This window comes from Rhinolophus ferrumequinum, chromosome X, assembly GCF_004115265.2.
Source record: "Rhinolophus ferrumequinum isolate MPI-CBG mRhiFer1 chromosome X, mRhiFer1_v1.p, whole genome shotgun sequence".
NCBI lineage: Eukaryota > Metazoa > Chordata > Mammalia > Chiroptera > Rhinolophidae > Rhinolophus > Rhinolophus ferrumequinum.
In genome coordinates this window covers 109,883,977-109,901,326 of record NC_046284.1, presented here as the reverse complement: position 1 = coordinate 109,901,326, position 17,350 = coordinate 109,883,977, and the positions used below count along the sequence as shown (strand labels likewise).

The following is a 17,350-nucleotide window of genomic DNA, read 5'->3' as shown; positions in this document are numbered from 1 at the left end:
AATGCATATTGCTTGTTAAGGATTCAGCTGTGCCTGCTGCATGTCAGGGCAGGTCTTCTGGGGTAGAAGGAAGTGCTACTGTCCCTTCTACAGAAGGCACTCCCTGACGGGCAGTAGGCCACACTTGCTTTCTGCTGTTTTTTCAGCAGTCAAGATGCATCATTCGGAGCAGCCTTTGTGCCACCTGCCTGGACAAAAGTGACTGCAATCTGTCGACTGCTTAATAGAAATTTGCCTCGGTGAGAAGCCAATTGACCAGCCCTGCCTGGGATTAAAGCAGCCACCACCTCGCCATCTGCATAAAGCCACAAACCAGAGGGTGTGGGATGATCAGTTCACGGGCAGGGAGCAGCAGCAAGGGAGTACAAGTGAAATGTGCAAGTCTTGATTTGCTCCTCGTGATTCCTTCTCCTTCTCAAATGCCACAACGTGTGGAGGGAGTTCAAAGGAGCAGCATTGTCACGATGCCGTCAAGCCTGGGTTGCTGCGTGGGCTGCACACAGCGTGAGTGGGAATGAGAGAAAAGGCTTCATGGGTAGGAGACGGCTGTCTCATGATGACACAGAGCTGCCTGCCAAGCCCTCGCTCATCCCGCTCATCCCGGGGAGCAAAGGCAGCCTCTGCAGAGGCCTGGCATTCATTTTCTGCAGTTCTGTCAGCCCCGGGCCAGTTCCCTGCTACCCCCAGTGCTGCCATAATCGCTGCTATTCTGTCCCCTCTCTTCTCCCACCCCCCTTCCTTTCTTTTCTTCCCTTCCTTTGCCTTTCTCTCTCTCTTTCATCCTTTCTCTGACATTTACAGACATTAACCCTTTCCTTTTTTCAAGATCTTTAAAACGAGCACATTATTTGTGATTCCATGCAATGTGCTGCCCATCAACTGCCCCCGCGTAGACACTCTGTCTGATTCATGTGTGTATCCCCAAGGCCGACATCCTCGGCACCTGGTGCATGCTTTATGCTTAATAAGTGCTCAAAGAATACATGAATGAGTGCATACCTGAATGAATGAATGAATCAACGAGTCACGGTTGTGGTATCACCTCTTAGTGGAGGTGACAGTTTCTGCAGTCTCTAGCCTTTGCTTGTTTTACTCTGACCTAACAGTGAAATATTTGCGAAACCTGGAAGACTACAACTAAAAGAACATTTTCTAAGAATGCAGTGGGTGATAGTGATTGAAAGGACTGGCTGTGGAGTATGACAAATGATGGTTTGCATCTCACATCTGCGACTTACACACTGGATGACCTTGGTCAAGTTACATAAACTCTCTTTGCCTTCTTCCATAAATGAAATGGGCATCATAGTCTATGCCGCATGCAGTCAGCACAAGGAGTACATGAAATAAAGTATGTGAAACACAAGACAAGGTTTCAGGCATGTCATGAGCATATACTAAATGGGAATGCTACTGATGACAATAAAAATGATGACATTGATGTTGGTGCTGATGATTAGTAATGCTTGACATTAATATTTTTAAAGACCTGATGAGCTGCTGAGATAACCTACTGCTTCTGGTACATTTGCGATGAAAAAATGAACCAGTAAAAAATAGTTGCATTTAAGGCCTAATACTATAACTCAGGAATATTCTATATATACCATATACCATAAATGTATTTTGTTTACCAACTGACAAAAGAATCATATTTAAGAGTGATTTATTCCTAAGTTTCTGCTTACTGTGAAGAGATTACAAATATTTGGCAATTAATTACTGTTCTCTTTTTATTAATGTTTTAATTTCTGTAAAATGCAATGCATCGATTGCTTGGAAAGGAAACTTTGCAACAAGTTAGTCCTGATATCAAGCTTTCAAGTAGATAAATCAGGGTTAGTTACTCAGCACTACTAACATTTGTGACTGGATACTTTTTTGTTGTGGGGGGCTATCCCGGGCATTGTGGAACATTTGCTAGCATCCCTGATGTCTCCCCACTAGGTGACAGTAGCACCCCGTACCTCCCCCCAGTTGTGACAACTCAAACTGTCCAAACTGTCTACAGACATTGCCCTCCTCCCCTGCCAATCACTGAGATAGGGTAATGAGTTCCATTGCATTGGGAGCAGGGCAAATGCCAGCCATAAGTGTCCTTAAGCCATGAAAATCTACTTGTCAGTGTACAAGGTTCTACAGACTTGGGTCCTGAATCACCTTAGCCTCTGCGAAGCTGGCTGGAGCAGAAGTTCTTCTCTGGTCTTAGGTCTACTCCCTGAAAGCTCTCTCAGCAATTCCACCCCCCCAACCCCCAACATTCCGGGATCTCTGCTTTAATAGAAACCATCCTGGTAGCATCTGTGTGTTTACTATAAAGAGGCTCTTAAAGCAACTGCCACAATCAGCTTAAAGGCCCCTCACATTCACCCTCGAGAGTACTTTATGCCCATACAGGCTGTAATCAGGGCCTAGAACAATAACCTGGCCAGGCAGGAAAACAAATGAATAAAACCTTGATGCAGTTCAGAACCACTGCAGAACCCATCTTTATCCTAACCAAGTGGGGAGCAGAAAAAAAAATAGCATCACAATTCAAAAGAAATGTGGCTTCACTAGACAGTGAAAAAATCTCAGCATAAAAACATTTCCTTCGAAGAAAGAATAGAGCTTCTGTAATTGGGTCAAAACAGGGAACATTTCAAATTTGAGGACAAAAAAAAATTCCAGCAAACCAGGGAAGACATTTGGAGAAGTAGTTGGGATATTTTTAAGTTTAGTTCCATGTAAAACAATAAATATGTCCTCTGTCTTCTGGTGGAGGGAAGATTATGAAATAATGATAAATGAAAAACTATGAGAAATAAATCATCTTAATTCTGAAGGTTGCAAAGCAACATAAAAATACTCTTATGAGAAAATGTAAAATATACAAAAATGTACAAGCGCTATGAACGACACTATACAAGAAAAATGTAAAAGGAGAACCAGTTCCCATATACGGAGTATTTCCCCCATCCCAGGAGCTGTGCCTGGATATAATTTTTAAAATACACCTCCTTAATCCTTTACAAGCACCTTATGAGGGAGACACCATTTTCTGCTTTTTGTGAAACAAGGAAATAGAGACATAGAGCTCAAAGTTGCAAAGGTGAAAGGTAATGAGAATGAGTCTCCATGACCCCAAATCCCGTATTGTGAGCAACTTTGTTGTGTTGCATCCCATATGTAAACCCAAAAGAAAAGACTCAAAGAGAAGCTATCTAAGTGAGTGTTATGCTAAAATGGTGATCTTACAGGCGATTACTTTTAATTTGCCAGCTCCTATTACATTGTTATAGTGTTTATACAAGTAGGTTTTTTAAACTTATTGCATTTTACCATTTGAAAGGGATGATACTTCCCATTTACACATCAATTTAATCATCTGCCTTTTATGTAGATATGGATTATGTTTACTCTAAGATGATCAAGGGTATGTTTCCCAAATTTGGAGCTGCTAATACTGAATTGAGTGGTTGGTTATTGATTTGAGATCTTTCTTCTTTTTTAATAGAAGCACTTACAACTATAAACTTCCCTCTAAGCACTGTTGTTGCTGCATCACACAAGTTTTGGTGTGTTGTATTTTTGTTTACGTTCATCTCGAAGTATTTTCTAATTTCCCTTGTGGTTTCTTCTTTGACTCATTGGTTATCCAGAAGTGTGTTAAGTTCCACAACTTGTGAATTTCCCAAACTTCCTTCTGTTATTGACTTCTGATTTCATTCCCTTGTAGTCCAAGAATATACTTTGCATGATTTCAGTCCTTTTATATTTATTGAGACTTGCTTTATGGCCTAACATATAGCCTGTCCTGGACAATGTGCCATATGCACTTGAGAAGAACGTGTATTCTGCTGTTGTTGGGTGGAATGTTCTGTAGATGTCAGTTATGTCCATTTGATTTATAGTGTTGTTCAAGTCTTTTATTTCTGCTATAGACCGATGTTTATGTCCCCTAAAAATTCCTATTTTGAAACCTAACCCCCAATGTGGTGGTATTTGGAGGAGGGGCCTTTGGGAGATGGTTAAGTCATGAGGGGAGAGCCCTCATTAATAGGATTAGTGCCTTTATAAAAGGACCCCAGAAAGCTTCCTTGCCACTTCTACCATGTGAGGACACAGTAAGAAGATGGGCATCTATGAACCAGGAAGCGGGTTCTCACCAGGCACCAAATCTGCCAGCACCTTGATCTTAGACTTCCAGTCTCCAGACTGTGAGAAATACATTTCTGTTCTTTATAAGCCACCCAGTCGATGGTATTCTGTTTTAGCAGCCCAAACAGATTGAGACAATTTCCTTGTTGATTTTTTGTCTAGTTCTAGGTATTGTTGAAGATGGGGTATCAAAGTCTCCTGTTATTATTGTTGAATTGTCTATTTCTCCCTTCAGTTCTGTCAGTTTGTTTCGTGTATTTTGGGAGTCTGTTGTTAGATACTGAGTGCACTTTTCATCATGCGTCTAGGTACATCAATTTGCCCTCCTGCCAATACTCTCAAAATTAGCCCTTGAATCAGCAGGAATGACCATGATGTGTAAAGCTTAACATTTAAAGGTAATGAGCACTTTATGTTCTCCTCCATCAGAGATGGCATCTCTCTGGATAACTGGTTGGTAAATATGTCTTATCTGGACATAAACGTTCTTTGAAAAATAAAATCAGAGAATTCTTGAAAATTAAATGAATTTTACATGTTTTTCACCTCTTTTGAGGACTATGAACCAAACTTGATATTTTTCCCTAAATTTTTAGTTTCCCAGAAGAGTAAAATTATTATTAGTGAATTAAAGTCAAACTTCTGAGCACTTTACTGGACATGGTCAACAAATTTACCTTCAACTCTTGAAAGAAAAGCTAGTCTTGCTTTTAAGTAGTAATCTCCCTGAGAATACAAGGACTTGGAAAGTTTATAAGAACATATTCCAAGAGGACACCAGACTTGCTGTGATCAGGGCACCAGTAACATTCTACATGCATGCCTTCTATGCTCAAGATATGCCTCAGCCTTTAAGGAGCTATATCCTGGCATCATGAAGAAGATAAGAACAAGAAAAACAATATATCATTTATATCACTTTTGTAAGTATTGTGACAGCATACACAGAAGGATGGCAGGGATGGAGCAGAGTGCTCGAAGGCGAAAGCACACCTCCCCCAGTAAGGCATTATAATGGTTCTTTTCAGATCTACAAAATCCAGATTCAAGGATGGTTGGCAGATGTAGGGTATGGAATAGAGACTAACTTGGGATCATGGGGCTACGTATGGGTACACATGAGTTGCAGATCATTCCAACTCATTCTCACTTATTGCCCTACAGCAGTGTTTCTAAAAGTGTGATCCAACACCCACTGAGTGTCCTCAAAAGAATTCCTGATGCAAAAATGCAGGTGTTTTCCTCAGTTGTTAAAGGCGAATGGGAATTAACTCCATAGATTTTCACTTTTACACATGGCCAAAAGCTACTAAGTGAATGATTAAAAATCACTAAAATTTTGCATTTTTCTGAAACCCTGATTTAGTACATAATCATGAAATCTGGCTGCCATACATTTGGCTATGCTGTAAAGTCTGACACAGAGAGGAGGAATTCCTACAACTTCAGAATGACAGTTTCTTTCTAGTGCTTTCAATTGCTGCTGTCTTTGTGTTCATTAACATAATTGTAGAATTGTTCTTAGGGTTTACCTTTGTTAATCATTTCTCCTGTAATTGCTGCTTTGCTACCACTTTGATATTTATTTTGTTCCTCTTCACTTTTTTATCATCACTGAGTTATTTTACCACTGGAAAAACAGGAGAGATAGTGTGGGCGGGTTATGGCATCTTGTTTTGCTCTGCCCCAAAAATCTAAGTATTGCCTTAGAGCAGGGGTGTCCAAATTGCAGCCTGCGGGCCAACTGCGGCCCGCAATCCATTGTTAATTGGCCCGCAGCAAATTTCAAAAATATACTTCGTTTACTTAAATAAACCAGGTGAGTCAATACGTACTTCACTTCGAGTGAGTGGCCGGGCTGTTTGTGTATTTTACCGCATATGGCCCTTGGTAAAAAACGTTGACAACAGTTTGGACACCCCTGCCTTAGAGCAATTGTTTGGTCTCACCTGGCTGGTCCATTTACGATGCTCTGGACATTCCATATGTCCAGAGGCTATCTCTGAGCCTCTGTTTAAACCATTCCATTCCCACCACCTCCTTGAAATGATCCCTGACCACAAACTATCATGAATCCCTCCTCTCATAAGTCATAATATCAGTTCTCTCAACTGCCTACGTGTTAGTGGGTCATAAACAGCTGTGGAATGTCTTGAATCATTGAGCTGCTACCTAATTCTTGAATTGTTATCTATCTTTTGAAGTATTTTATTTTATCTTTTCACCAAGACTTAAGTATCCTGAGAGCAGAGACCAAGTTTGACATCTATGTATCTTAGCACAGGATAAAGAGAGGGCCCATGCTATAGAATAGCTACAAAGGCTCTTTACTAGGCACCTGTTGTCTCATCTGAGGGTTGGTAGGGAGCAGACATGGACACAGAGTCTACTGGACACCAGCCCTTCTCCAGGTTCCCCAGATCTCTTTCCATGAAGTCTGAGGTGGCATCTACTTCAACTGCAAGCAAACAAGTTAACAGTGGCTTCTGATGGTGCACATAAGGGATTCCTGGTCATGCAACAAACAGCAGATATGGGAGCTTGTCGGGGATCTTGGTTTTCAGACATTGCCACTAGTCCTGTCTCTTCATCTGGCTCCTGGACCTGCTTAAATCACCATCTGGCCACCTTAAATCACAGCCAGGAGAATCCTGAGAGTTATGTGGCTGAACATCCTCCCTTTCCTGCCCTGTGCCTGTTCCAGGCTGGATCAGGGCCCCATTTGGTCCTGCGTCTCTTGGTCTTGACTCATTTTCTGCTGTCTCCATGTTGCCTTGTTTTGGTTCCTGATTGGCTCCAGGCCCTAAGTCCTTTGCCACAGGCTATGATTCCTGATCTCTAACTGGCTAGTGATTAGCCTTTCTGGTTCTTGTCCTGGAATATTTTTAATTAATTTCCACCAATAAGTCAAGCCATGATACAGAGCATGGAAATAATCTAAAATCTCACTTAAAAAGAGGTGCTAATCTCAGATAGAAGGAGGCGCTTCTCCGTCTTCTATCTATGTCTAAAGTACTGTAATAGTTACAGTGTGGACTTTGAGCCTTGAGTCTTGTGGTTTTCACAGTGGGCTTATTCACTCAATCTTCAAACAATGATCTGTTTGATCAAATCATTGAACAATACATGGTGAGGATAGGTGACAAAGTGGTATTCTAAGAAGGAGGAAATCAACCAGTGAGGGGCTAAATGATGGCTTCTTCGGGGTGTGTATTGCTTATGAGTCCACTGAATCAATCAATGTTAAAAAAATCCTCTCTCTCTGTGACCACAAACCATGACCATGGAAGTCTCAAACTATGACATATTTTCAGGACAGGAATTGATGAGTCAAAAGCAAACCAGCTTAATACTCCTACAAGAAATAAAGATTATTCCTTGGCTTAAAACAATGACTGTCCTCATTTGGAATTCAGATCAATTACCCTGACAACTTAGGTTTTCACATTTCTGTAGAATAAGGACTAATCGGCCTCTCTGGGTGGTTTTACATTATTAAATTTATTGAAGAGAAGAATCATTAAAGTCCTCTCTGAGAAAATCAAGTAACAAAAAATTTGTTCTGGTTACTCTGATACCTCTTTGATATTTTATTGAGTTGAAATTATTCCCCGTTACTGTAACTATAGATCCAAGGCTATGAAATCAGCCTCACTGCCAGATAACACTGCAAGATCATTTTGGAGCTAATTTTAAAACAGCATTCCTTGAATCTTCAAAACCAAGTGCTTCTGAAACTGGAACTGGGGTTAAATTTAGGTCGACATGGATTTCATAAAAGCAAAACCCTTTAAAGTTTACATTAAAAATTAATGTGTCTAACTGAAGAGCCTTGGTTGGGTGATGATAATAAATATTACAGAAAGTTAATTTCCCTTCTCTGGGCTTTCTCACAAGAAAGTTATGCAGCTTCCTCCCAAAAGTATTGGAATATTTCAGCTCAGCTTGGCAACAGAGGCAGGACTGAGTGTAATGATGCCCAGTCATCAATTGGTTGCATTCTGTCATAAATAATAGCAAGTGTGTGTACCATGCTTTGGGCCAGTTCCAGCTGATGTCACTTTGTCCCCATCCAGGTTCCTGGGATTCATTCTGTGATCATAAAATCCACTGTGTTTTATTCTTACCCCTTTTTCCTTTTACGCAACTGTGTTGAAAACACTAGATACTGTTCTGTTATTTTAACTCAAAACGGCTCCTCTCTTTCTCTGTACTATAAAGATATTTTTTTTTTGGTAGAACTAACTTGCAAATGTTCTAGTAAGTCAGCATAAGCATTGCACAAGTAACATTGCCATTACTCACGGGGTTGTCTCACAGGACATTCTGTTCTTCCTTATGTCTACAGGAGGAGACACAGCAAGGCCCGGCCCCATTGACCTGCTTGTCTCCAAGATCTCTGTGGTCAGAAGACCTCACCCTCACACCCACAGGAAACATGCAATCCTTCTGTAAGGTGCAGCGGGAGGAATGAGTGAAGCTGTCTAACAAGTAGGTGCCAGTACTGACTTTGAAGTCAGACCTCCTTTTTAGGGTGCATGAGGGATGGGGAAAATCAGTCTCTATAAGACTCATCTCAACAATGGGGGCAATGGTTGGATATCATGCGGCTTAACAGAAACAATGGAAACACTGGATATAACCCTCTTCCCACAGTATCTGGCACATGGTAAATGATTAATAAATGTTTCTAGTGTTCAGCGCATAGCAGATGATCATCAATAAATATTGGTTGAATAAATTAGTGGATGAATGAACAAACGAATGAACAAACGAATGAACAAACGAATGAACAAATGAATGAACAAACGAATGAACAAATGAATGAACAAACGAATGAAACAGATAAGTACCTGTTTTATGTCCCCAGTATAGATTCCTCTCCTCTAAACTTCTGCTTTAAAAAAAAAAAGGAATAGACTGCACGGCAGGATCCAGTAATTTTGGATGAAGTAGATTTGCTCTCATTGCATCATAGGAGAAAGAGCTATGATTTGGGCCAATTCCACACGCCCCCTGCTGGCAGAATTCCCATAACAGTCCGCAGGTGTCAGGTCTGCAGATGGAGGCCCAGGCTGAGCCCTCACTACGGGATCTTTATTGACCGATTCCAATTAAAATGAAAATAAGCTCATAGGAGCCATTTATAGTGCCTCCTTGGGCAGCAAATATAGTTTAGAGCCTAACCATCCCTCGTCCACATCCAGAGTCATTACCAGGTTCTCTTTGTCTGCCTTACACTCAGGGATCACTGGTCAAGGCCTGAACTCCTGGTCTCTGCCCTCCGTACACTTCTAAACTTCCTCAGCTCCTTGCTCCTCTGATCCTCCCCTCAGGAATAGGCATCTAGGTGGGGAGACTGTGAACATGGAATGAGGGAGGGCTCCCTGGCCCCCAAGATCAAAAACTCTTCAAGGCCCCCTCTCGAGCATCTTTCCTCTCTCCAACTAAGAAGGTGACCAGAAAGGCGATGGCAGGCAAACATCCTCAATGTCTCTCTGACTGGTTACATAATAAGACAGGCTCCAAAGCTCGGCTTTACATACCAGAAAACCTCTGCCCCAGAAATACTGGTCTAAACAGAAGGCCCAGATACTTAAATGCTTCTGGAATTCCAGGCTCCTTCTGTGGAAGGCTTCCTTAAACCATTTTATAGTGGTCTTTTTGAGACAAAGGAAATGGTTTTTCACTCACCTTTATTCTTCCAACTACTGTTCAGCTTTGGGGACATATTTCAGTTCACTTTTAATATTCTGGATCTCCGATAGGTTGACTGCAGGTCCTGGAAGTTTCTTCGCTCCTGGAATTGGCTTCTTCTCCTCATCCGAGGTGGGAGGAGCACCCTGAAGAGAAAGAAAAGAAAGTAAGAAGAGAGATTCAGCTTTCTGAAAGAGACGTTTCGTCTGTCTGGGTTATGGACATGATGCAGACAAAATCAAAGCAACATTAATGTCAGAGTCTAATTCTAGCAGAGTGACTTTTTCTTGTGCTGTTGAAACACTCTCAGAGTTTCAAGAAGGTCTCCTGAAGTTTGTAGAGGAATGTGGAATAAAGTTGGAAGAAGAAAACAAGTAATTTCCACGTGACTTAGAAAACACCAGAGTGCTGTTCAGTGTCTGATTACTAATAAAAATTACCACTGATTGGAAGGATTCATGTTTCGAAGACAAGAATCTTACAATATCAAATTTAATTTGGTATCATACAATCATAATATGCCTGAAGAGCAGAAATTTGTGGACTATTAGTGTATGGCTGGCTCTAAGAATGACTTAGTCCAGGAATTTTCAAATGTTTTCTGGAGGCTGCAGTGGCTGCTGGCCTTTGTTCCAATGACATCTCTGGGAAGCATAAACAAACTGAAATTCACATAAGCAAAACCTCTTTGAATATGGGTGTGATAAGATGGAATGACAGAGGAGGCCCAGCTCTCGCCTCCTGCTTTGAAAAGCGTTTTAAATTTCCTATCATTTTGTGTTTGTATTTTGTTGTAGCTTTAGGGTAGGACCACATTCTATACTTTTTTTGTGTGGTTCCTCCAATGCCTAGTACAGAAGTGTACACGCATACTTGTCTTTTGTTGTTTATCTGATTAACCCTGAGAATGTACTATAGTGACAAATCTATGCCTGTATGTACATACACCAAAAACATATTAACAGTGAATGTAAAACGGTAAGATCAGTTGCTGTGTGTGGCTCCTAGAACTCCAACTCACGACTACAGAAGAAAGTTGTTTTTGTTAGCTCATTCCTCGAATTTGCTAGAGGTCAGAGGCATGTTCTGTTCGGCTGTAGAAGGAAGGTGTTGGAGGAACATTTGATCACCCTGGCAGCCACAAGAACACACCTCTTAGATCAGTTTCTTGCTGGGAGGGTAACTGAATGATGGCCCAGCTGCTTCACTGTGAAACCCGCCCTTCACCACACTGAGGTCACACTTCCCACGGCTGCTTGTAGCCAATGACTGAGTGCCACAGGATCCTAAGGCAGGTCCGTTCCTGGGAGACATGGGACTCCTCTGGAAGGGACTTCGGCTTGAGAAGTTTCCTTAGAACAGCACTGAGGTCTAAGACGCTTCCACCCAACCCTCTGTCCAACTCTCCTTCACCTGTATCACCGTCTGATGACCCTCCCGTTTTCCTTAGGAGTGTTTTCCCCAATACATATTTTGCACATCTAATCCCATCTTTGGGTCTGCTGCTTGAAGGACCCAAACTAACACAGTCCCAATGTGAGACTGGAAAAACTCAACCTGTTAGGCCAACAACTGTTTGAACCAATACAGTTCTGGGGAAAAAGAGTAAGCGACCCCATGTTTGCCTTAGGTTCCAGCCCTCTGCCCACACTCATTGCCAGCCTAACTAGGCAGCCCTATAATGGGTATTAAAGCTGATGCTGTGCCCCCATCTGGCTCCTACGTCTAGTTCTCAAATTATTTAGACCCTAAAGGGAAAGGGAAGAAAGTGTTCAAGCTTCCCGAACTCTAACTTGATAGACCTGTTCTTTATAGAAATGTTTTTAAATTGCTTATTTGAGGGGATGAGTAGAAATATAAAATATTGAGGTGCTATTCCTCTACTAAGGGCTAATGGTTTTTCCTAGAGTCATTGTCTTTGAATCTGGCACAGTGCTGATAAAATAGCAAATGTGTCGGCCACACAAAATGATAAAATAATTCAATGTAGAGTGTGCCTGTTGTAAATATCTGGAAAATATTGTTTCCCCAGGTCAATGTACAGAGCCATAGGCTTGGTTTCCTTTCACGTACACACATTCATCATTTATAAGTGAAGGCTCAGAAGAAATAATTAAAACTGCTAAACCTCCACTTGGAGGACTGGGTATTCCAAACTGTTTTTTGCTGGGCTTTTGGAAAGAAATTTTAAACAAGGCTATGAAGTGATTTTTTTTTTTAATATCTGTAGCAGTGAAATGAAAAATGTTTCCTCACTGATAAATGTTCCCATGGTTGTTAGGTGGGTGAATCTTAATAAGGAAGCACGAAGGAGAAAAACGTGTCCAATTCCTTCCATTAAGTTCCCAGGTAAGTCACGTTCACTATCTTTGTAATACCCAAGTGCGCTATATTGGCACATGTAACACATAAAGCCAATGTGTGTCGTTATGTGTCTGTGCAAAGATGTGTAACGTGAATACACACAGATAAAGGATTATAAGATTTATTATTAGGCACTGTCTTTTCAAGGTATTAAAACCTCAATGCATTGTTTGGTTTCGTTTATCAAGGTAAGCTTTTTGGCACTTGTTTTGGTAAGGTCACATGTAGTAGAAAATTATAAGTAGATGTATTTAATAAGTAGATAATATGATATTGACTCAGGAAAGGGGTTAGTGGTGGTGCATATTCTTAACTGAATCTTCTCTCATCTTTTAAAAATAATGGCAATCAGATTCCATTTCGTCTATGAATTTGATATTATAAGAATTATAATAAATTAAGGCATGAACAAGCAGAGTTCCAGATGGCCCCATTTGACTAATAAGTACGTTTTTTTCTTTTGTAAGTAGATATTTGAACTGAGAAAGGACATGGGAGACATTCTTTGGTTTAGATAAAAAGAGCTGGAGAGAAGGCTTATCAGCCCCAGACTATTCCCAATTTCAGGAATGGCTGTTATCAAGGGAAATGTTCGCTTTGGGGGTGATGGAGTATTTGTAAAATTTGGCTCAATGGTGAACCATTTTCCAGCTATCTAGCCTTCATCTCCCTCTTCACTACCAGATGCCCTACTGAGTTTTCCCCTAAACTCTTCTGTGTGGGTCAATGCAGTCTGATGTACTCATTCGTGCTCAGACACTGAAGATGTAATAATAGCAGCAAACACTTACACTGTTAGCTATTCTAAGTTAACATGTACTAACTAATCCTCACATCAACCTATAAATCTGGTACTATTATTATGCCTATTTTACAGTTCATGAAACTGAAGCACAACAGCCACACAGCTAGGATGTGTTGGGACCAGAATTTAATTGTGTGTTTGCATCTTGTAAAGGGACCAGATGGAGAGGGCAATAATTAACAGAAAATCCCAGTGTGCTATTTTGTGCCTTAATAATCATGGAATTTCAGTCAAAAGAGACATTTGGAAGGCAGAGTAGGGGCTTGTCAATACCCTTCAAATCACTTCAAGCAAGCAGCTGCCTTGTCTTATACAAAAGACCAGCCGTGCTTATTAGGATTTGGCTGTAAGGCCTCTATGTTGGATACATGCCAAGCTCTGGCTGGGCAGAGCGGACGGAGAGTGCACTGCAGCTCTGTGAGCAGAGCAAAGGGCTCATGGAGACCATAGGGGGTTGGAGACCCAGCCAGTGCTCACAGGCCTTGTCAACTGGCCAAAGGCTCATCCTTGCTTCCTGCTGAGGTACATCCTCTTCTTCATGTCTGAGATGGTGTCCAAGATTGAGATGGAGGAGCTACTGGCTGTGGTAAATGTGGCCTGTCCATTCAGGGATGCTATGTTTTGATCTCCACTTAATCTAGTGATTATCTTAATGCAAGGCTAGAGAACAAATCCAAAATCTAAGCGCATAAGCAAATCCAAGTTTGCAAACTGCATAATAATAAAAAGTATGGCTCTATGTTATTTGGAATTCAAATTCCATTTTCCCATTCAAACTATGTCACAAAAGATGGCTGGGGCCTCAGGTGAGTCCACAAAAATCCTACTTAATCCACCACGTAGCCAAGCCAAGCTGCCTAACTGCTCTCCTTAAATGTGGTTTCCATGAAAAACTTATTCTAAAATCCAGCCCAGAACTTGAGTGATTAGATCCCACTCCTCCCTAAGACCCACAAGTCCCAGGGGATCATTTTTGCTCTTACAGTAAGGGAATACAACCCGTAACACCATGAGCCCCAAGAGAAAGGTTTAGCTCAGTTCAAGAAATACTCCTGGTGTCTCTGTAGATACCTCACTCCCTTCCATCCTGCAAAGAATACTGGTTGGCCATTTGTATATGTTGCTGGTCATAGAGTAGTTCACAAACCAGGTTGTATCAGTTCTTGGCTGTTTTAGAATATGCTGAAACCATCAGACTGGGGACAAGGCAAGAGTGAAAGCAAAGTGCTTCCTCAAACCCCTAACTGGGACCCGTGTGGAGGAGAGGGCCCTCTGTACCAGATGGAAGTGGAGATGTGAGCCTCCAACACAACTGTTACATCAGTTACATTAGTGAGAAAAGAGGGTCACGCTACCTTCCCACTGATTGCCCTGGTAGTGACAGACACAGCTGAAGAGGAAACACAGGAAGAAAATCTAATTACAGATCAGTGGAGGTGTAGAAAGAATTCCACTGCCCTCCCTTCTACCTCCCCATGCCTCTTTCTTACAACACACAAAGTAATAGGCCAAATAGTCCTTCATGAAAATTGGATAATTAGATCAACTGAACAATCATTTATTGAATACCTGCTAGGCTATGCCATGTTGTTATATCACCAGCTCTTTGCTCACAGTGAGCCTCTGCGGAATGGAGGGGGTCGTATTTTGCAGACATAGACTCAGAAATACTTGACCAAAGTCCCAGAGGGAGAGCTCACGATCATGAGTTAACTGGACCGCCAAGTTAGCAGCATCAGAACTGGAGATTATGCATCATAAGAAAAGGATAGGGCTGAGTCTTTTCAACTTGAATGTTCAAAATTTTTGCTTATCAAAGGTGACTTAGTGGCTGAAGTTCCAGAATGTGGTGATATCACTCAAACACTCCATCTCCTCCTTACAAAAATTATCTTTCTATTGATAGGAGACTGGCACCATTAACTTAAGACCATGTCAAGATTTATGGATGATGTGATACAGAATTGCACAACTGAAATCTATGTAATTCTACTAACAATTGTCACCCCAATAAATTAAAAATAAATTAAAAAAAAAAGTACAAAGAAATTCAAAAAAAAAAAAGAAAATCAGTAAGTCAGAAAGAGATGAAAAACATTCTACATTGAGTAAATAAAAATGTTTCACTTTAAAAAAAAAATAAAAAAAAATAAAAAAAAAAAGAATTATTTATGGGGGAAAAAGGTTAGATGAGGGACAACCAAAGTTTTATTAGGAAACTTTGAAATGATGATAGGTGTCCTTTTAGGACAAATACCCAATATGTCACCTGAAAAAGTTCAAAAAGCCTTTTACCTTTTTAAAAAGATAAAATACAGTTTGCTATACCCTGTGGCTTTATTTAATTCCATTTTACTTGTTTTGTGCTGACATACCCCAAAACCTTAATAATTTTTTTCAGAATCAGATCTTCCAGGTTTCATTAGAAAAGTCACAATTGGGGAAGAAATATAAACATTTGGGAAGGGAACTTTATTTATTGTACTCATTATATAATATTTTAGTCTCCATTTTCGAAGACCAGGTATTTGAATATGGAGGAGAGGTAAAGAATTAGAGGGAGGAAAAAATACCAAAATTGATGGACTCCCTTGCAAAGTCCTGTTTTCCAAGGAAATACCCAGAGATTGGGGCTTTTTGTTTGAACCCACAAGTAATTTAACATGCTTATTACCTGTGCTCCCACGGGGGTGCATCACTCGTCAGAAGCTGTGCTAAATACATTCTGCTCGGTTCAATAAAAGCTCCAGAGTGAAAACTTACGAAGCTAGTGACTGTCGTGGACCAAGAGCATCTAAGAGGCTATGGTCCCCCACACACACCCCCCACACACAGACACACACAGGCACACACAATCAGTCCACATACTACATGTTAAACTCATTATCTTCAAGTAACTGTGCCAGCACTTAAATTCAGCTGAAGGGAAATTCATGGCTGATTGAGTAAGACAACCAAAGGAATGTATATACTATGTGATAACTTCTTGACCTACATCCATTTGTGCCCTCCCTTGTCCTGGAGAGCCGGCCTTCACCTTGCCTCTGCCCCACTCTAATCAGGATTTTGGAGGAGAAAGACAGTGCTGAGCTCTGCCAGCTAAGTTTTCCTCACCTCCTCTGTTTCCGGAGTACATTCTTTTCTTCTGGGGGGTTGCCCAGCTCCTGGCCGAAAGGCTCCCATTGGGATATTAATATTTGCCTAAAAGAGAAAACAGGGTAGATTTAGCTCAAGAAAAGTAAGAAATTGCAATGACATTCTGAGACGGTAATCATTTTGAGGAACAAAAAACACATCTGAAAAGTACATCTTTAAAGCTTTGTACCTCCAGAAAATTGTGTAATGACAGTACAAAAATATGCAAGGAAAATTTGACTTCCATTTGTTACATATTTCTGGTACTCATCCTTAGGTCTGTGTAGTGATTTCACAATTCTCTGTTGGATGGAAGAAGTTGAAGACAATTTGTTCTAGCTGTTACCCTCCTGTGGTGCTTAATATTTTCCTGTCTCTGGGATGAGGAAGGAACACATAATGATAGGAAAGAAGGAGACAGCATTTACAGAAGCCATCCCACACCTTAGCCTCCTTCAAGTTCCTTCAGATTTACCATCAGAGGGGGCCAATCACACCTCCTAAACCGCCTCCTCTTTTCCATAATGTCCTAGAGCTGTTCCAGCACTTCCTTAAGTCTCTGTAATTGACAATCTTCTGCCTTCTTCCCAACACACCAATGTGTAAGGAGAGTGCTGGAAAGTCAAGTTCATTGGTATTACATACAGTTCATAGATTCTTGTCCTTTATTAAAGTGACATACGAATATCCATCTACAGTTAACAAAAAAATACCTTCTAGTAAACATGAACTATGCTAAACATTAAATTGCAAGGAATGTACTGACACAGTAATTTGAACTTGGGGAAGAGAGTATGTAAATTTGAATTTTGGGACCGGCCTGGGGGCTCAGGTGGTTGGAGTGCCGTGCTCCTAACGCCGAGGTCACCGGTTCGATTCCCACAGGGGCCAGTAAGCTGCACCCTCTACAGCTAAGATTGTGAACAACGGCTCTCCCTGGAGCGGGGCTGCCATGAGTAGCTGGAGGTCTGCATGAGTGGCTGTAGGCTACCGTGTGCAGCCATGAGTGGCCGGCAGCCAGCGTGAGTGGCCGGCAGCCAGCGTGAGTGGCCGGGAAAAAAAAATTTTTGAATTTTGTCCTTATTTCATCTGATATCAAAAGGCAAGAATGTTTAATGCAGACCAAAAACATCTTCAACCAGGAGTATCACTCACATAAAACAAGCAGTAAAGCTTTTTTTTTTTAAGTAGAACATAATTTTTTTTCCA

The 17,350-nt window shown here is 41.1% G+C and overlaps 1 protein-coding gene across 3 annotated transcripts in view; it reads right to left on the bottom strand.

Annotated features, from left to right (window-relative positions):
• SMPX (small muscle protein X-linked) overlaps nucleotides 1-17,350 on the bottom strand; it is a 50,630-nt gene that overhangs the window by 18,534 nt on the left and 14,746 nt on the right. For 2 of the 3 annotated variants that reach the window (XM_033118937.1, XM_033119045.1), the window contains exons 3-4: nucleotides 16,121-16,207; nucleotides 9,835-9,983 (exon numbers count right to left, since the gene is read on the bottom strand). In XM_033118937.1, the coding sequence (XP_032974828.1) occupies nucleotides 9,849-9,983; nucleotides 16,121-16,207 (222 nt within the window). In that variant the 3' untranslated portion in view covers nucleotides 9,835-9,848. Of the gene's footprint in view, nucleotides 1-8,993; nucleotides 9,035-9,834; nucleotides 9,984-16,120; nucleotides 16,208-17,350 lie in introns of all 3 variants that reach the window. The other variant, XR_004424297.1, reaches the window with a different exon arrangement.